A 20,922-nucleotide genomic window follows, 5' to 3' on the forward strand; every position below is an offset into this window, starting at 1 on the left:
ATTGGCTCGCTCTTCGGAATAATTTAGAAAGATGGAGGTCAAACCCGAGAGGGGACCATCACATAAGGCCAAAACATGTGAGACTCCTTTTAGTCGCCTCTTACGACAGGCAGGAAGACCGCAGGCCTATTCTAACCCCCGAACCCGCAGGGGGGTCTAATTGCCTTGGCTCATGTCTTTTGGGTTATCACAACAAACATGTCAGTTGGGCCTTATACAACTATGTTTGCAGAATTCATGTTGGTTGGCATGCAGGAGGTAATTCTGATTGGGGCACCTCATTACATTTGAGCTCAATATACTTTCTAAGTTTCTATAACAAATAGATGGCAATGATACTTGACTACAGTTGTTTGAAGCACTTCCATTACCCTTGTCATAGACTGATGTGGTCTGTGATTTAATCCACCCAATGGTAAAATTGTTTTATTTCAGAGAACTACAATATACTGTGGTAAAGAGAGGTGCTAACTCAACTCCATACTCTGTATGGAATCTGATAGGGATTCCATTGTGCACAGAGGCCTTCTTCAGTCTTAGCAATTTCAGCTATTTCTCAATGACAGTGACAATATCTATATCATACATTTTTGCGGAGGTGGAAAATTGAACTAGGGCAGAACTCTGGGATGTTCTCTTGTAAACCAATGTTTGAAAGTGAGTTCAGCATTTCTGTTTTTGAGTTGCTACACTGAATTTCAGTTCCAGTGTCATCTACATCCACTCTCTGCAAATCACTCTGAAGGCTTTGCAAGTTATTAGGGCTTCTTCCCATTACGCTCACATATAGGGCATGAGAAGAGTGATTGCTTAAATGAGTCTGTGCATACTGTAACTAGTCTAATCTTGTCTTTGTGATCGCTTTGAGAACAGTATGTAGGAGGGTTGTAGCTATTCCTAGAGCCATCACTAACTGTTGATTCTAGAAACTTTCCAAATAGGCTTTCGTGGGATGGTGTGGGTCTATCTTCAAGCATCTGCCAGTTCATTTCTTTCAGCATCTTTGTGACTCTCCCATGAATCAAACAAATCTGTGACAATACATGCTCCTCTTCTTTATATCAGGTCCATATCCCCTGGTCATCCCATTAACCATAATTGAGAAATATTCTATGATGGGTCACACGAGTGTTTTATATGCAATCTCCCCGAGTGTAATGTTTCGTGTGTGATCTCCTGACTGATTTTATTTCCTTAGTACTCTATCAATCAACTGCAGTTTGCCACTTGCTTTACCCACAACTGTAACTATGTAATTGTCCCATCATATCCCTATGACTTGTTAACCCAGATATTTGTATGAACTGATACCGTAGTCTTTTTTTTTTTTTTTTTTTTTTTTTTTTGTGGTTTTAGGGCGCACAACTTCAATGGTCATTAGCCCCCTGACGACGTTAAGAATGCACCGCGAGGCACAAGTTTAAAACAACAACTAAAAGGGAAAACACGATAAAAGACAGACTGACAGGCATAGGATTAAAAAACAGCATCATCAAATGTCCTTAGTGAGGTTTGTCAAATTGATAAAACGAAGAACACGAGCAGCTGCTAGTGGGTCATCCGCTAAAACGGCATCTAAAGTACATGGCAGGTTAAGATCGAGACGCAGTGCGTTAAAATCCGGACAGGACGTTAAAATGTGGCGGACCGTCAGCAATTGCCCACATGGGCAGAACGGCGCCGGCGCAGCCGTCAGCAGATGGCGATGGCTGAACCGGCAGTGTCCAATTCTTAACCGGGCCAAAACTACCTCCTCCAACCGAGAAGGGCGTGAGGAGGACGTCCAAGCCACGGGAAGAGGTTTCAAGGCCCGAAGCTTGTTGGCTGTAAGGGCAGCCCAATCGGCATGCCACAGTGATAAAATGCGCCGACAAATAACCCTGCTAAAATCTGACGAAGGGACACAACAAGAAGCTGTCCGAGGCTGGAGGACCGCAGCCTTGGCCGCGGCATCTGCAGCTTCGTTCCCAGGGATACCGACATGGCCAGGGACCCACATAAAGCTAACTGGAGAACCGACGTCCACCAGCTGCCGAAGAGAGCGTTGGATCCGGTGAACGAAAGGGTGAACCGGATACGGATCACTGAGGCTCTGGATGGCGCTCAGGGAATCGGAGCAGATGACATAAGCAGAATGTCGGTGGCGGCAGATGTAAAGAACAGCCTGGTAGAGGGCAAAGAGCTCAGCTGTGAAGACCGAACAATGGCCATGGAGCCGGTATTTGAAACTTTGTGCCCCGACAATAAAAGAACACCCGACCCAGTCATTGGTCTTAGAGCCATCTGTATAAATGAAAGTCATATTGATGAACTTCGAACGAAGTTCCACAAAACGGGAGTGGTAGACCGAACCGGGGGTAACCTCTTTTGGGAGTGAGCTGAGGTCAAGGTGAACGCGGACCTGAGCCTGGAGCCAAGGTGGCGTGTGGCTCTCGCCCACTCAAAAGGTTGCAGGGAGTGAAAAATTAAGGTGTTGAAGGAGGCGACGAAAGCGAACTCCAGGGGGTAGCAGGGCAGAGACATACAACCCGTATTGACGGTCGAGAGAGTCGTCAAAAAAGGAACGATAAGACGGATGGTCGGGCATTGACAGTAGCCGACAGGCATACCGACAAAGCAGTATATCGCGCCGGTAGGAGAGTGGCAATTCGCCAGCGTCAGCATGAAGACTCTTTACGGGACTAGTATAAAACGCTCTGATCGCAAGTCGTAAACCCCGATGTTGTATGGAGTTGAGGCGGCGTAAGATGGATGGCCGTGCAGAGGAGTATATGAAGCTCCCATAATCCAGCTTGGAGTGGACGATCGACCGATATAGACCAAGTAGGACGGTTCGATCCGCTCCCCACGACATACCACTGAGAACACGGAGGACATTTAGAGAATGGGTACAACGGGCAGCCAAATATGACACATGTGGAGACCAGCTAAGTTTCCTGTCAAATGTAAGATCTCCACGAATGGGAGAGCAACGGGACCGAGTCGTAAGGACGGTGGGAGAAACTCTTTGTAGCGCCAGAAATTAATACAGACCGTCTTCTCGGCAGAAAAACGGAAGCCGTTGGCGACACTCCAGGAGTAAAGACGGTCAAGAGAACGCTGAAGACAGCGCTCCAGGAAACATGTACGCTGCGCGCTGCAATAGATGGTAAAATCGTCCACGAAAAGGGAGCCTAATACATCAGCTGGGAGGCAATCCATTATTGGATTGATCGCTATGGCGAAGAGAGCGACGCTCAAAACTGAGCCCTGTGGCACCCCATTCTCTTGGCGAAAGGTGTCTGACAGGACAGAACCCACACGTACCCTGAACTGTCGATCCATTAAAAAGGAACGAATAAAAAGAGGGAGGCGACCGCGAAGGCCCCATGTATACATGGTGCGGAGAATGCCCGCCCTCCAACAGGTGTCGTAAGCCTTTTCCAAATCAAAGAACACAGCCGCAGTCGGGCGCTTCCACAAGAAGTTATTCATAATGAAGGTCGACAAGGTAACCAGATGGTCAACAGCAGAGCGGCGCCTACGAAATCCACATTGTACATTGGTAAGTAGGCGTCGAGACTCGAGCAGCCAAACCAATCGAGAGTTAACCATTCGCTCCATCACTTTACAGACACAGCTGGTAAGCGAGATAGGTCGATAACTGGAAGGCAAGTGCTTGTCCTTCCCCGGCTTAGGAATCGGGACAACAATAGACTCGCGCCAGCATGCGGGAACATGTCCCTCAATCCAGATGCGATTGTATGTACGAAGAAGAAAACCTTTACCCGCAGGAGAAAGGTTCTTCAGCATCTGAATATGAATAGAATCAGGCCCTGGAGCGGAGGACCGTGATCGGCCAAGTGCGTTTTCGAGTTCCCGCATGGTGAATGGGGCATTATAGCTTTCACGATTCGAGGAGCGGAAGTTGGGTGGCCTAGCCTCCTCTGCCTGTTTGCGGGGGAGAAAGGCAGGGTGGTAATGAGCGGAGCTCGAAACCTCTGCGAAAAAGCGGCCGAAGGCATTGGAGACATCCTCAGGGGCCACAAGGATGTCATTCGCGACCGTCAAGCCAGAAACTGGTGAGTGGACCTTAGTGCCAGATAGCCGGCGCAGGCTAGCCCAGACAACAGAAGAAGGAGTAAAACTGTTGAAGGTGCTTGTGAAAGCAGCCCAGCTGGCTTTCTTGCTTTCTTTAATAATACGACGACACTGAGCACGTAATCGTTTATAATTGATACAATTCGCCACTGTAGGGTGGCGTTTAAAGGTGCGTAAAGCACGTCAACGAGCACGTAAAGTGTCTCTACATGCTGCGGACCACCAGGGGACCGGTACGCGACGTGGAGAAGAAGTAGGGTGAGGGATGGAATATTCAGCAGCAGCGAGAATGACTTCCGTAAGGTGTGCGACCTGACGATCGCAGCTTGGGAAGGTTTGATCCTGAAAGGTCGCCCTGGAAGAGAAGAGCCCCCAAGTCTGCCTTGGAGATGGTCCAACTAGAGGAGCACGGAGAGGGGGTATGCTGCAGGAGATGGATAACACACGGGAAGTGGTCGCTCGAATATGTATCAGAAAGTGCATACCACTCAAACCGGCATGCAAGTTGGGGAGTACATATAGAGAGGTCTAAATGGGAATAGGTGTGAGATGTGTCCGAAAGAAAAGTAGGGGCGCCAGTATTGAGGCAGACAAGATTGAGCTGGTTGAAAAGGTCTGCTAACAAGGAGCCCCTCGGGCAGGATGCTGGAGAGCCCAAAGGGGATGGTGGGCATTGAAGTCTCCAGTTAACAAAAATGGTGCAGGTAGCTGAACAATAAGTTGCATCATGTCTGCCCTGGTAACGGCAGATGACGATGGAGTGTAAACGGTACAAATGGAAAATGTAAAAGTGGGGAGAGTAATGCGGAAGGCAACTGCCTGCAGGCCGGTGTGCAACGTGATGGGATCGTAGTAAATATCATCCCGGACCAGCAACATAACCCCTCCATGAGCTGGGATACCTACCACAGGGGGTAGGTCAAAACGCACAGAGGTGTAGTGTGCCAAGGCAATTTGATCGCATGGGCGTAGCTTCGTTTCCTGGAGGGCTACGACGAGCGGACGGTGCAAGCGGAGCAGCAACTTCAAGTCCTCTCGGTTGGAGCGAATGCTGCGAATATTCCAGTGAATAAGTGCCATCGTAAGAAAAGGAAGATGAAAGAAGGGGTCACCTCGAAGGCCGCTGAGGGCCTGGCTTCGAGCGAGCACTGCCGCCGCTATCAGTAGGCGGACAGTCATCGTCCATTGGGTCTATAGGTTCATCGGCCATCTTGGGAGGATGGCCGGGAGGGGGAGCTTCCTCTGCCGGTGAACAGCCAGATGTTCGGCTACCAGCGGTGTGGCCAGGCGAAACGGATGACAGCCTGGGGCGGCAATGCTGGGTGGCGCAGGAGAAGAAATGCGCCGTGGCGGAGAAGGAGAACTGTGCTTCCTATGAGCCTTCTTGGAAGGACGTTTGGTGGAAGTACTGGTCGAAGGCTGGGAGGTCGAGGTACGTAGGAAGTCTGCACGGGATGGTTCCTTCTTGAAGGCCCGTGCATCTGACTTCGGGGTCTTCGTCTTAGCAGAAGCTGATGAAGGGGCTGGTGTCTGTGGGGTGATGGGAGGAAGAGGAGACGTCGACCGCGCGATCTTAGCACTGGCCGAACGGACGACCGTGGTGCTGAAGGTCAGATCGCATGTCTGGGTTGCCACCTCCCTGGTAGTCCGAGGAGAGGCGAGGACAGTACTGTATTTCCCCGCTGGGAGCAGCGCGGGCTTCCTACTAGCCAATAGCTTGCGAGCAGCCGAGGTGGACACTTTCTCTTTGACCCGAATTTCTTGGATACAGCGTTCTTCCTTATAGACAGGACAGTCGCGGGAGGATGCGGCATGGTCACCCTGACAGTTCACACAACGAGGAGACGGAGGTGGGCAGTCACCCTCATGGGCATCCCTGCCACAAGTGACACATTTAGCCGCATTGGAACAAGACTGTCGAGTGTGATTGAAACGCTGACACTGGTAGCAGCGCGTAGGTGTCGGGACATAGGGGCGAACAGAAATAACCTCGTAGCCCGCCTTGATGCGCGATGGCAGCTTAACACTATCGAAGGTCAAGAAAAGTGTCCGGGTCGGTACAAGGTCACTGTTGACCTTTTTCATGACCCTATGGTCAGCCGTCACGCCCTGCTCAGCGAGGAAAGATTGAATCTCCTCGTCAGTCAATCCGTCGAGGGAGCTAGTATAGACTACGCCACGAGACGAATTCAAAGTTCGGTGGGCCTCCACCCGGACAGGGAGCGTGTACAGGAGTGTGGCCCGAAGCAGTTTTTGTGCCTGAAAGGCACTCTCAGTTTCTAGTAATAAGGTACCGTTACGCAACCTGGTACAAGATTTGACAGATCCGGCTATGGCATCTACGCCCTTCTGGATAACAAAAGGGTTGACAGAGGAAAAATCCTTTCCGTCCTCAGATCGAGAAACGACGAGGAACTGTGGGGCAGGCGGTAGTACTTTTGTCACTGGTGGCTGGTCACATTTCCGTTTTTGGGCAGAAGTCGAGAGAGATGGAGTGGAATCCATTGCGGAGGAATCCCCCATGATTGCCAGCGTCTCCGATGGCGCGCTCCTTCCTTGTGGGGACCCTCTCAGAGGGCACTCCCGCCTTAGGTGAATGTTTACACCTCAGGTCACACCTCCCGAGAAACAGACGGAGGGACCAATCGGCATGGTCAGAAGGTATCAGCTCAGGCAATCACCCCTCCCCGGGCCTGGCCTTTACCAGGGGGTACGCGCGTGCCTTACATGTCTACCCAGGGCGGGGAATTACGCGTTACCCCGTCACCGGCTACGCGTGCGAACGCGTGGGTCGGCCTTCAGGCACGCACAGGGAGGAAGGAAGAAGAGGAAAAAGAAGAGAGAGAGGGAGAAAGAGGACAGACTGTCTCAAACGCCGAGGCGGAGACCAGAGAAGGCAAGGAGAAGAAGGCAATGAGAAGGCAAGGAGAAGAAGGCAATGAGAAGGCAAGGAGAAGAAGGCAATGAGAAGGCAAGGAGAAGTCAAGGGAAAGAGTAAGGAAGACAGTGAGGTGGAGAAGAGCAAAGAAAGGAACCAACCAAAGGAAGGAAGAAACGAGAAGTGAAAAACCAAAAAGACCACAATTATAGGTCGTGGAACCGTCCGTCTCCGGACGCAGGCGCTAACTACCCCCGTGAGGGGGATGGACTCCTTTTAGTCGCCTCTTACGACAGGCAGGAATACCTCGGGCCTATTCTAATCCCCGGACCCGCAGGGGGAGATACCGTAGTCATAGGATACTATGTTTTTTCTCATTTTGTGAAATGTGCAATTTCACTTTTCTGGACATTTGAACTGAGCTGCCAATCTTCGTACCAATCTTATCAAGACCTGACTGATTATTTGTATAGCTTTTCTCAGATTGTAATTCATTATAAATAACTGCATCATCTGAAAAAATTCTGAGGTTACTAATAATATTATCTACATGGTCATTAACACACAACATGAACAAGTTTTGTAGATCACTTCTGCTGCCTTTCTTGAAACTGGATGTGACCAGTGCTTTCTTTCAGCCACCAGGTGCAGATTTGTTCGAGGATCTTTCATATATTATGATTAAAGGATAGGCCAATTTAGTCACAAATTCAGTGCATAATCTGATAGTGATTCCATCAGGCCTTGGACCTTTGTCAATATCAACAACTGCTTATGTTTCTCAATGTCAATGACACTAATATTTATTTCCACTTATCTCTGAAGTGGTATGAGAATTAAACTTAGGCGTTACTACTAGGTTTTCTTTTATGAGAGAACATTTGAAAATGAAGTGTTTCCGCTTTTGCTTTGCTACCTCCAGTTTCAGTTCTCGTCTCATCTTTGAGTCTCTGGACACTAACATATGACTGCAATTGTTTGGGTTTTGTGAGAAGTGTCTCAATAATATTCTGGAAGGATAGTTGCAGAAGGCTTCATGCATTACCCCTTTAACAGCCAACCAAGTTTCATTTAATATTTTTCTATCTACAGCCCAGTGCTTTCTTTACACCTTTTGTGCCATAGTCACTGTTTCTTTACAATGTTCTTTAAAGTGAGTGTAAGCCTTTTTATCCCTGTGGTTATCCTAGGATAGCAGCTACACGGTCTTACAGCCAAGGTGGACTGACTGCCGTACCAGCAGGCATCTACCAACGACATCACAACACCATCTAGCATACTTCGTTTACAAATAAATACATCGGTCAGTATACACACACTGACACGACAACATGTTTACAACCTAGCCTACGGAAGGCTCCACAGAAACTCATGGCACCAGCATTGTCACACGAGGCACCAGCATCACCACTGGTGGCATTACAATCAACAGTTTATTTTTCATATGCTGATCACATGCCTGCCGAGGACAGAAGAGGAATCTTGTCAGGCATGTACTCGAGATTCACCCAGCAACTAGCAAATCAGGTCTGCTCATGGAGCCAGCTGTGGATCATCATTACTCCAGGATGTACACAGTCAGCCAAGCTATTGCTCTTCTTGCTAGCCACTGCCTTGTAGCATTTCGTCTCCACTCCACCCAACAAGCAGTCAAGCCATCACCGCATGTAGCCACTGCTCACCATTGACCACAGCCTCACTGGCCTCTGTATTCATAAATAGTAACTCCCTAGTTGGAATTGGACTTCGTGAGAGCATTCCAGTGAGTAAGATTCTGTGATTAGCTTTCCAACTGACTTTTTACAGTGGTTACTAACTACTCTGTTGGGACTTGACCAAACAAGTGGACTCTTATTATGCCACTCAGCAACTAAAAGATATTAGTTTTAAAACTGTACGATTAACTTAATAAAAGTATTATTGTGTTACTATCTGGGAATCTAAGTTATGTGTGTTGTTCCCCCAATGGCTACAATGTGTACCACATAAGGTCTCTCTCAACATGAACTGCTCCATATCTATTCAGTCCTTGGTGTACTAGTCTTCTAAACTTGAGTCACAATTCCTATAGATGCTCCTGTCCAGAGCAAACAGTTTCAAGTTCCTCTGAGAAATATGATATTACTATACCATCTGGTGAGCAAGATGTACGAGGCAGGCGAAGTTCCATCAGACTTCAAGAAGAATATAATAATTCCAATCCCGAAGAAAGCAGGTGTTGACAGATGTGAAAATTACCGAACTATCAGTTTAATAAGTCACAGCTGCAAAATACTAACGCAAATTCTTTGCAGACAAATGGAAAAACTGGTAGAAGTCAACCTCGGGAAAGATCAGTTTGGATTCCGTAGAAATGTTGGAACACGTGAGGCAATACTGACCCTACGATTTATCTTAGAAGAAAGATTAAGGAAAGGCAAACCTACGTTTTTAGCAACTGTAGACTTAGAGAAAGCTTTTGACAATGTTGACTGGAATACTCTCTTTCAAATTCTGAAGGTGGAAGGGGTAACATACAGAGAGCAAAAGGCTATTTACAATTTGTACAGAAAGCAGATGGCAGTTATAAGAGTCGAGGGACATGAAAGGGAAGCAGTGGTTGGGAAGGGAGTAAGAAAGGGTTGTAGTCTCTCCCCAATGTTATTCAATCTGTATATTGAGCAAACAGTAAAGGAAACAAAAGAAAAATTCGGAGTAGGTATTAAAATCCATGGAGAACAAATAAAAACTTTGAGGCTCACCGATGACATTGTAAATCCGTCAGAGACAGCAAAGGACTTGAAGAGCAGTTGAACAGAATGGACAGTGTCTTGAAAGGAGGGTATAAGATGAACATCAACAAAAGCAGAACGAGGATAATGGAATGTAGTCTAATTAGTCGGGTGATGCTGAGGGAATTAGATTAGGAAATGAGACACTTAAAGTAGTAAAGGAGTTTTGCTATTTGGGGAGCAAAATAACTGATGATGGTCGAAGTAGAGAGGATATAAAATGTAGACTGGCAATGGCAAGAAAAGCGTTTCTGAAGAAGAGAAATTTGTTAACTTTGAGTATTGATTTAAGTGTCAGGAAGTCGTTTCTGAAAGTATTTGTTTGGAGTGTAGCCATGTATGGAAGTGAAACGTGGACGATAAATAGTTTGGACAAGAAGAGAATAGAAGCTTTTGAAATGTGGTGCTACAGAAGAATGCTGAAGATTAGATGGGTAGATCATATAACTAATGAGGAGGTATTGAATAGAATTGGGGAGAAGAGGAGTTTGTAGCACAACTTGACTAGAAGAAGGGATCGGTTGGTAGGAAATGTTCTGAGGCATCAAGGGATCACCAATTTAGTAATGGAGGGCAGCATGGAGGGTAAAAATCACAGAGGGAGACCAAGAGATGAATACACTAAGCAGATTCAGAAGGATGTAGGCTGCAGTAGGTACTGGGAGATGAAGAAGCTTGCACAGGATAGAGTAGCATGGAGAGATGCATCAAACCAGTCTCAGGACTGAAGACCACTACAACAACAATCTCCTTATCCAGTTAACTGAACATGCATGTCCTTCTATTTGTTTTAGTTGCATTTTGCACTTGGGTGATCCTTGTTGCTACAACTGTCTTAAGGTCAGTGATACCAGTATCATTGTGGACGTCCTCAAAAGATCAGACATGTTTGTTGCCATTAGATGTATTTCTGCTGTGAGGTGGCTTTGAAACTACCTGTTTTAAATAGTTTTAAGAGGAAGCATTTAGTACAGTTTTGCAGCTTGTCATACCATCGCTTACAAAACTTCCATTATCTCAGTCAATTGTTGGTTGAGTAAAGACTCCTCGAATGATGACAGTACAGCTGGTATGCATATGTATTAGCTAACAGAGGATTTCTCCAAACTTTCTGGTAAGATTTGATGGTGAATGTGGTGATCAATAGAAGATCCCAATGACAAGTGCATGCCACCTACCACTTGATACTAAGTTTCACCCAAACATACTTATATGCAGTGTAAATTTCTATCTCCACAGATTTGCCTACTACAATGAATATGTCACCTCCATCTCCCAATCCTATTCTTTTGATATATGTAAACTAAGATTTACTCCTAAAAGATCACAGCTGACAACTTCAGGTTTTAGCCATCATTTAGTACTTAATACTACATGAGCTCCACCGATTTGTAGGAGTGCTTCAATCTGTGACATTTTATTGGAAATGCTTCAGCAGTTGATAACTAGACTTTTAATAATCTCATTTGTCAGGGCACTTCACAGGGTTTTATTTTAATACTTTAGGATCTTGTATAGCTATCATTATCTGACAGGATGAAGCATCACAATCTAATAATTTGTTGTGCACACCACACACATACAATTACCTGATTAGTAGCCTATGATGCCATAGTGCAAACCCAAGTGATTTCTGGTAACCCTAAAGTTCTCAGCCCTATGGTGCATGTCTAACAAGTCATAGCCTAACTAGTCACAGACCCTTCAAAGCCCCTGGTTCAAGCTTTTCACATGAGTCTAAACCAGTAGGCCAGCTCTAGAGACAATGCTCCAGACTGTGAGCTTCACTGAAATTTTGTGTTTGTTTTGTTTTGTTTTAGGGCACAAAAGCAACCAAGGTTATGTGCCCATGTCAGAACCTTGGAACACTACGATCAAAAAGGAGTTGAAAGTAACTACACTTTAAGCCCAATTGACGGAATGAAAGACAGCTTAAAACAAGGACTTTCTCTTGGAGAAGTTCCAAAAAATGTGCTATACTGGCAACAGAGGTCCTGAACTAAAGGTTAAATGTCCTTTGCCATATTGCTACAATGGATGAAAAATAAAACATGGTTGGCAGTTCATGCATCGTTCGCTAAAATGGCCAATAACTCCGACAGTGAACATACATTAGAATGTAAGTTGTGCAAAAAAGGGCAGTCAGTCAGGAAATGGTGACAATGAGCATAAAGTGGTGGAGGATCACCATTTAATAAATGGCAATGGATAAAATGACAATACCCAATATGATGACTAAAAAGACAGTGCCCAATATGCAACATAGCTAAAAGGATTTCTCACAGCGAGAGGGCCAAGAGGGAGTCAGCCAAGTAGCTGGGAGAGATTTAATTTCCAGGAGCTTGTTCCCATGAAGGGATGACCAGTGGTGATGCCAAAGTGGCACCACCTGCTAACAAATGGCAACATGGACATATCAGAAGGAATGGAAGAACTAGTGGGCCAAGGTAAGAGGATTGCAGCCTTGGCAGCAGTGTCAGCAGCCTCATTTCCTTTCAGACCGACATAACCAGGCATCCACATAAACATCAAAATGGCTCCCTGAAGAGTGAGCAAGTGGAAGCTTCCTTGGACCCATTGCATTAAGGGATGGACTGTGTACATCACAAAGAGGCTCTGAAGGGCAATGACAAAATCAGAGTAGATGACACAATTGAAAAGCCTGTGTCACCAGATGTACTGTATGGTCTTAAACAGGGCAAAAAGCTCTGCTGTAAATACTGAGCAGTCTTCCAGAGGAAAATACCAAAAATGGTCATTGCCAATGATGAAGGCACACCCAATACCACAGTCAGTCTGAGAGCCATCAGTGTACACAAAGGTACTATCATTAAGTTCTGTGCAAAAGTTGAGACATTTACAGCAGCAGATCAAATCTGGAGTAGTGTCCTTAGGAAGCGAATGAAGGTCAGGGTGAACATTGACCATAGCACAAAGCCAAGATGGTGAAGGGTTGGCACCCACTGGGAAAGTGGCAGGTAGTGTGAAGTTACATTGCTGGAGCAGTAGCCAAAAGCAAACACCAGGAGGTAACAGAGAAGAGGGGCATGTCCCATACTGGCAATCAGAGGAGTCACTGAAGAAGGAAGCATAGGATGGGTGGCCAGGCATGGCAGACAAATGGTACGCATATGCACTGAGGAGAACATCATGTTGGTATGACAGCAGTACTTCGGCAGCTTCTGCATAGAGACTCTCAACCGGGCTAGTGTAAAAGGCACTAGTGGTCAAGTGGCAAAACAGGTGCCACAATGGTGGATTGTATGTAGATGGTGTAAGATGGACGGACATGCAGATGCATAAACAAAACACCCATAGTCTAGCTTTGAATGGAGAAGGGATCGGTACAAATGGAGTAGAGTGGTCCGATCTGCTTCCCAGGAAGTACTGTTGAAAACCATAGGACACTGAGAGACCGGGTACGCTGGGTGGCCAGGTAAGACATGTGGGAGGACCAAGAAAGTTTCCTATCAAGCACGAGTTTCGTAGATTCAGTTAACAGAAGAGCAACAGGCCCAAGATATAAAAACAGTGAAAAAAACCCACTGTGCTGCCAAAAATTCATACAAACAGTTTTCTCAGTGGAAAAGCAAAAGCAATTGTTGATGCTCCACGAGTAAAGATGATCGAGACATCGCTGAAGATGCCGCTCAAGAAGCAAGTCCTTGGAGAACTGCAATAGATCACAAAATTATTCACAAAAAGGGAGCCGGAGATACCTGGCAGGAGACATGATAACAGGATTAATGGCAACAGCAAACAGGACAACGCTCAGGAAGGAGCCCTGAGGCACTCCTTTTTCCTAGATAAAGGTGTCCGACAAGGCAGAACCAATGCACACCTTGAAAACTCTATCTTTCAAAAATTCCTGAAGGAAACGGGGCAGGCGGCCTCGGAAGCCCCACATGTAACGTGTACAAAGGATACCAATCCTCCAGCAGTTGTCAAAACTTTCTCCAAATCAAAACACACGACCACAGTCTGGCATTTCTGCTGAAAACCATTCATGACATGGATTGACAAAGTGACAAGGTGGTCAACTGCAGAACGGAGTGCTCAAAACTCCATTGTGCATTGGTTAGCAGATTGTGAGATTCGCCAGGGATGAATCATACATTCCATCACCTTGCAATCACAGCTTGTGAGAGAAATGGATGGTAGCTAGAAGGAAGGTGTTTGTCCTTACCAGGCTTATGTATAGGTATGATAGTGGCTCCCCACCAACATCTGGGAAATGTGCCACTTGCCCATATGTGATTGTACACATGAGGGAGAAAGTGCTTGCCCACAAAGGAAAGGTGCTGCAACATCTGAATGTGAACATCGTCTGGTCCTGGGGTGAAGATCGGGAGGATGTGAGAGGATGATCTAGCTTCTTCACAGTAAAGGCAGCATTGTAACATTCACAATTCTGAGAGGAGAAGGGAATCACCTGAGCCGCTTCCACTCGTCTCTGATGGGAGGAAGGCTGGATGATAGTCAGTGGAGCTCGTAATCTCCGCAAAATAGGGGCCCATAGTGTTGGAGATAGCAATAGGGTCTATAATGACATCATCTGCTGTGGTCAGGTCAGATATTGGGGAATGGACCTTGATCCCAGAGAGCCATCGGAAGTTGGCCCACATGATGGAAGTGGGAGTGGAACTGTTAAAAGAACTAGTAAATAAAATCCAGTTAGCTTTTTCGCTATTCCAAAGAATGCACTGATTCTGTGCATGCAGCTGTTTATAATGTATGCAGTTTGCCATTGTAGGATGACAGTTAAAAATGCCGAGAGCACATCTCTGTATGCGAATTGCATCACAACACATTTGTCCACCAAGGAACCGGGGTACGGAGTGGTAAACATGAAGTGCGAGGAATTGAACATTCTGTGGTGGTAAAGATAAAGTTTGCAAGGTATTCACCTAGTTATCACAACTGGGGAAATGTTGTTCATCAAAGGTCGCCAGGGAGGAGTAAAGCCTCTAGTTGTCCTTACAAAGCTGCCAATTGGATTTACACACAGAAGGGGTAGGAGTCAGCAAACGGATAGCACATGGGAAATGGTCGCTCACGTACGTGTCAGAGAGAATGGACCACTTGAGACGACAGGCAAGCTGGGCAGTGCAGAATGAGAGGTCCAAATGGGAACAGGTGTGTGTGTGGAGTCTGAAAGGAACATGGGTGCTCCAGTGTTAAGGCAGATGAGGTTGAGTCAATTGAGAAGGTCAGCCAAGAGGGCACTTCTCTGACAGGTTCTGTGAGGCCCCAAAGGGTTGTGCGAATTAAAGTCACCGTCTGTGAGACCCCAAAAGGGTGGTGTGAATTAAAGTCACCGAGCAGCAAAATGGGGTGAAGGTGTTGCCTAATAAGCTGGAGAATTTCTGCCTAGGTGGCAATGAATGACAGAGGGACATAAACAGTACAAAGAAAAAAAGGTGAAGTGAGGAAGGAATGTATGAACTGCAACAATGTACTGCTGGGTGTTCAGTGGTTTGACTACGAACATCATCCCGGATGAGCAGCATGACTGCCCGGTGAGATGGGATGCCATCCTGAGGAGGAAGGTCAAAGAGAAGAAAGTAATGTGAGAGGTCAAACTGGTTGAGAGGATGTGATTTTGTTTCCTGGAGGCAGAAAACATGAGGACGCTGCATTTCCAAGAGCAGCCATAATTCCCCCTTGTTGGATCTAATACTGCGAATGTTCCATCAGATGAGAGTCATGATGGGCAGAGGGGAGGAGGGAAAAAAATGAAGGGTTGTCATCTCGGCAGCTGCCAAGTGCCGGGCTTTGCAGACTCACGCTACAGGGCGCAGAGGCTGATGATTCTGCTCCATAAGATCTATAGATGCATCAGCATTCTCTCTCGGTCGGTCTGTAGATTCCAGGGTAGAAAAACAATTGGTGGTGTGCACTAGTGAAATGGAGGTCAGCTGGCTGAGGGTATCACATGGCAGTATCACTAAAGAGGATCTCCAAGTCGGCAAAGGGGAAGACCGTTGCCTTTGTTTGATTTCTTGGAGCCTTTGCAGTTGGAAGATTAAGACCCAGACATTTGTTGGCTAATTTTTTACATCCATAAAAAGTCTTCGCGAGGGTATTCCTTCTGTCCTTTCTGGTCTTCCGGTTGTGTAGCAGGTGATTTTCTGCCAGAGGCAAAAATTTGGTGGCCTGTTGCACAGCTAGATGAGAAGGTGGGGATACTACCGTGATACTGGGCGATTTTACAACTTTGGTGCTGATTTCTGCATGGCCACGTTCTTTGTGGAGTGAGATGTAGCAAGAATGGTACTATAAGTGTCAGGCGGTAAACAAATGGTTTCTGACTAGCCAACGACTCATCTAGATACATAGGGCATTCTCGGAATGAGGCTGCATAGTCATCACTGCAATTGATAAAACAGGGAGAAGGAGGTGGGCAATCATCCTTGTGAGCATCCCTACCACAAATAACACATTTGGCTGGGTTTTGACAAGACATTTGAGTGTGGTTGTAATGTTGACACTGATAGCCAGGTAGGGTTTGGTATGTACGGTCAGACCATGATGACTCCATGGCCTGCTTTCTTTGATGGAAGCACTAGTCCATCAAACATGAGGAAGAAAGTGCATGTAGACACTAACAATGCAGCATCAATCTTTTCCATCATCCGATGGACTGCAGTGATGGTCTGATCACAGTGGTAAGTTTGGATTTCTGCCCCAGTCAGGCCATTGAGCAGCCTAGAGTAAATAGCACCACATGCAGAACTCAATGTTCAACGGGCCTCGACACTAACAGGAGGCAATTTGGGAATGTAACAGCTCAAGCAATCATCCCTCCCTGGGTCTGGCCTGTACCAATAAGTGCAAACCCTACCTCTTGGCCTGGTGCTGGGAATTAGGCATCACCCAGTTACCTGTTATGCACCAGAGACATTGGCCAACCTTCAGGAGTGCACAGGGAGGAAGAAGAAACAAAGAGGAATCTCAAATGCCAAAGGGGAGGAAAGCTAGAAGAAGGAGAATGAAGAAAAAAAGAGAGGAAAAGAAAACAGTGGAAGGACTGTTCTGATTTCAGGCTACTGAAAATTCAGAACAAATTTCCTAAAACAACTCAGACATGTTCCCCAAGGAAGGGGAAAAGAACAGCAGTAGGATACACAAGCAGCACGGAAGGGAAAAGGTGCTGCAAAGTCTGGGGCCCTGTGGCAGCCACGCATGAACTCATCAAAGAGTGGTGAGCCCCCCTGGGGAGGGGAAGGGGGAGGAAGGGGGGGGGGCTGAAATTTTGTGAGCAACACTGGTCTGCTAAACCTTCTCTACCAGTTGTCAGAATGATCCAAGTATGTCTTCAGAGGCCCAGACAAAAGGCATAATTTGTTCCAACATGCAACATGATCTGCAGCTGCTTGCTAATATGTTTCCTCTATGGCTGCTGGAACAGCCTCTTCAAATGCAATTCTTGTAACCCTTATCCCTTGCCACCATTGTACTAGCCTTACACTGGAACAGTTGACACATAAAAGACCCCTCACCTGTTTTTTTGTTGTTTCCCCAAACAAGAGATACAGCTGACTTCCCATAAGATGAAGTGTATCTCAGTGACTCAGTTTCAATTTCAGTGGAAGACAACACCTGAGACTCACTCCTAAAGGGGTATGAGCTTAGTGCCTTAAGTTGCCCAGGCTAAGCTGCCACTCCTGGGTTTTGTCAACTTTAAACTAAGCTTGCTGATGTCCTTTTTTGTGTGTTACACTACAAGTATTTTAAGCTCCCTTTAAGAAACTGATGTTACTAATGTCCATGAAAGTCTAAATACAAGGAAAAAACCTGGGATAACACTTACTGAATTCTGAAGCTACTTAGAACTTCTTGTGTCAAACTATGAACTTTTGTCTTGTCAACATTATTATGCTTACTTCCAAATTATTTCAGGGATGTCCTACTAATAACACACCATTTATAGTCAATTATAGGTGTGGTGACAGGTTGTGTATTTCCTTTAGAGGAGACTTTTTTTTCTTTTTTTCTTTTTTTTTTTTTTTTTTTTTTTTTTTTTTTTTTTTTTTTTTTTTTTTTTTGAAACAGTAAACAAATAACTTTAAACTAAGCTTGCTGATGCCCTCTTTTGTGTGTTACACTACAAGTATTTTAAGCTCCCTTTAAGAAACTGATGTTACTAACGTCCATGAAAGTCTAAATACAAGGCAAAAACCTGGGATAACACTTACTGAATCCTGAAGCTACTTAGAATGTCTTGTCTCAAACTATGGACTTTTGTTTTGTCAAAATTATGCTTACTTCCCAATTATTTCAGGGATGCCCCTTCACACTAAATTATTTAAATACACATGAAACATTAAAGTGACGTTTAGTGTACTACACAGTGAGCCATGGAGCGAACCTTAAATTCCTCATCTACTGCAACCTCTCCTTCCTTGCCACACAACTTCTTGCAACTAGATTTGTCATTTTCATTCTCTTCCTCACTGTAAAGTCGAAAACCTGCAACAGAAATATTACATATATAACTGAAGAGTTGGTTTCATTTATTTTTCATATTTTATAAACATTAACACAACAAAACAGTGTGAAATGTGAACCACAGTAATGAACATTGTGTGTCTGTTAGAGATGGGCAAACTCTTTCATCCTTGGGAACTAGTTCACTGCTAATCGCTCTTTTTTGGGAACCATTCATTTTTACTCGTTCACCGTTCATTTGTACCTGTTATATGGTTCTTATGAAAAATTAGTAGCATAGGTGACTGAAGATGGAAGGCGCCAAGAGGGGGACTTGCCTCCCTCCGGGAGTACAGAGTTTTTAAACAGAATTCTCACACACTTGTAATTTTTGTGATTCTGCAAAACCTCTCATTTAGCCAACTGTAGCGTTATGTGGCTGATCGCAGTGAAATAACGTGGCACACGGAAAACCAGCCTCGAGTACAGACTGCTCGCCAGTTACGCACGATTTGTTGACCGCTACGAGCAGAATAGATAAACATGTCATAATTAGGCAGTGAAGAAATAACAAAAAAGCTAATGCAAACAACAACTTCGAAACAATAGATGATGATTGGTGGGCGACAGTAAACAGTCTAGTACTCAGGGCCAATTTTTCGTGCGGCACCCTGTACCACTGAAATAATATTGTAGAAGTTAGTGCATTCTCTTTACAAAATGTGACACCAGACACTTGACTACAGAGTGTGGGCTTCATTCGGTTGTAAGTTGGTCTGCCTTCCATAACAATAAACATGCCCTTTTACTTTGGATAAAAAAAAAAAAGACAGAAAATGGCCACTCGTGTGTGCCATGCCGACTTCCTTTGCATGTGTAACAGCAAAAAAATCTTGCCTTTTTACAAGTATTTCTTCTGCTATAGTTAAGTAAGCTGATATGCCATTTTGTTACCTGAAAAAATGTATGCATTACATACCACATAATTTTTATGTAATTTACGTAATTATAAAATACATTTTAATTACCGGTCATAGACGCTGAATAGAATACAAAAAGAACCAGAAGTTCAGAGTTCAAAAAAGGTTTGAAATTGATCTAGAAAGGGCGCACGCAGTGAACGAAATGAACAACAGCTCGATACAGAAATAACTATGAGCAGCCAACAGTGTAAGAGCGATGAGTGGCCACGTGAAGAAGGACAAGTCCGGCTGAGTGAGAACGAGACCGAGATGGGAACGAGACCGTGGCTGGAACGAGACCGGCCGACGTGCCGTTGTGGGAACGAGACTGACCGTTTCCCATTCCTGGGAACTATAAGTAGAAAGCTGCGACCGAGACCGAGACAGATGAGAATGGGACCAAGGCTGGAATGGAGACCGGCTGACGTGCTGTTGTGGGAACGAGACTGACCATTTCCCGTTCCTTGGAACTATAAGTAGAAATTCACGACCAAAGTCAACTATGAAAGACCGTTCCTTAGAATTCGTTCCTCGCTCATTCCATTCATCTTGGTGAACCGTTCCTTTGGACCTGTTAGATTGCGAATGACCCATCTGGAGTTTGTGTGTGTGTGTGTGTGTGTGTGTGTGTGTGTGTGTGTGTGTGTGTGTGTGTGTGTAGGAGGGAGGGCGGAAAAGGAGGGGGGGCGGAGAGGGAGAGGGAGAGAGGGAGAGAGAGATATTTGTCAAAGTCAAAATGAATGATTCTCATTAACAAAAAGATATTTTTTAAAAGAGAAAGAGATCTTCCTAAAAATTTAGGGCAAAAAAGTATTATGGGGATAGGTAACATGGCAAATGCAATAACGATGTATCACTATACATGCCTTCCATTCATATCAACTGAAGAATGCATTAAAATATTTCCTGGTTTTCTGATGAGTGGAAATACTTCAAATGGTAAACATATAACCGATCAACTGCTGACATACACATGGACTACTGGAAACAAGACAATGATTTTACAGACAGGCACAATGAAAGACTGATAAACAAGTAAGCTTTCAGCCAAAAGGCCTTCTTCTGAATTAGACGACAACACATATGTGTAAGCACCGCCCCCCCCCCCCCCCCACACCCACACGCACACAGAACTCGCACACAAATGACCACTGTCTCTGGCTGCTGAGACCAGGCAGCAAGCAACAGCACATGGTGGGAGAAGCAGTCTGGGTGGTGGGCGGTAGGGAGGAGGCTGGGGTGGAGAAGGGGACGGGTAGCAGAGAAGGCGTGGGGGATGGTGAAGTGTTGCTTGTGGGAACAGATAGGGATGAGATGGGGAGAGGATAAGGCAGCTAAGTGCAGTCAGTAGGCTACACAGAATGTGGGGGGGGGGGGGGGGGGGGGGGAGTGGAGAAAAGTAAAAAAAAACTGGATGTGTTGGTGGAACAGAAGTCTGTGTAGTGCTGGAGAGGGAAAAGGGAAAGGGCACAGGTGGGTGAAGCACAGGGACTAATGAAGTTTAAGGCAAGGAGGGTTATGGAAACATAGGATATATTGCAGGGAGAGTTCTCACCTGCACAAGTCAGAAAAGTTGGTGTTGGTAGGAATGTTCCAGACGGCACAGGCTGTGAAACAGTTGATGAAATGAAGAATGTTGTGTCGGGGCAGCATGCTCAGCAACTGGGTGGTCCAGCTGATCTTGGCCACAGTTTATCAGTGGCCAATCGTGCAAATAGACAGCTTGTTGGTTGTCATGCCCACATAGAACATAGCACAGTAACTGCAGCTTACCTTGCAGATCACATGATTGCTTTCACAA

At 45.6% G+C, this 20,922-nt stretch overlaps 1 protein-coding gene across 1 annotated transcript in view; it reads right to left on the bottom strand.

The window, feature by feature from the left end:
* Positions 1-20,922, bottom strand: part of LOC126185676 (uncharacterized) — a 132,537-nt gene that overhangs the window by 95,447 nt on the left and 16,168 nt on the right. The window contains exon 3 of the mRNA XM_049928152.1: positions 18,071-18,201. Coding sequence (XP_049784109.1) covers positions 18,071-18,201 — 131 coding nt within the window. The remainder of the gene's footprint in view (positions 1-18,070; positions 18,202-20,922) is intronic.

This window comes from Schistocerca cancellata, chromosome 1 (assembly GCF_023864275.1).
Source record: "Schistocerca cancellata isolate TAMUIC-IGC-003103 chromosome 1, iqSchCanc2.1, whole genome shotgun sequence".
NCBI lineage: Eukaryota > Metazoa > Arthropoda > Insecta > Orthoptera > Acrididae > Schistocerca > Schistocerca cancellata.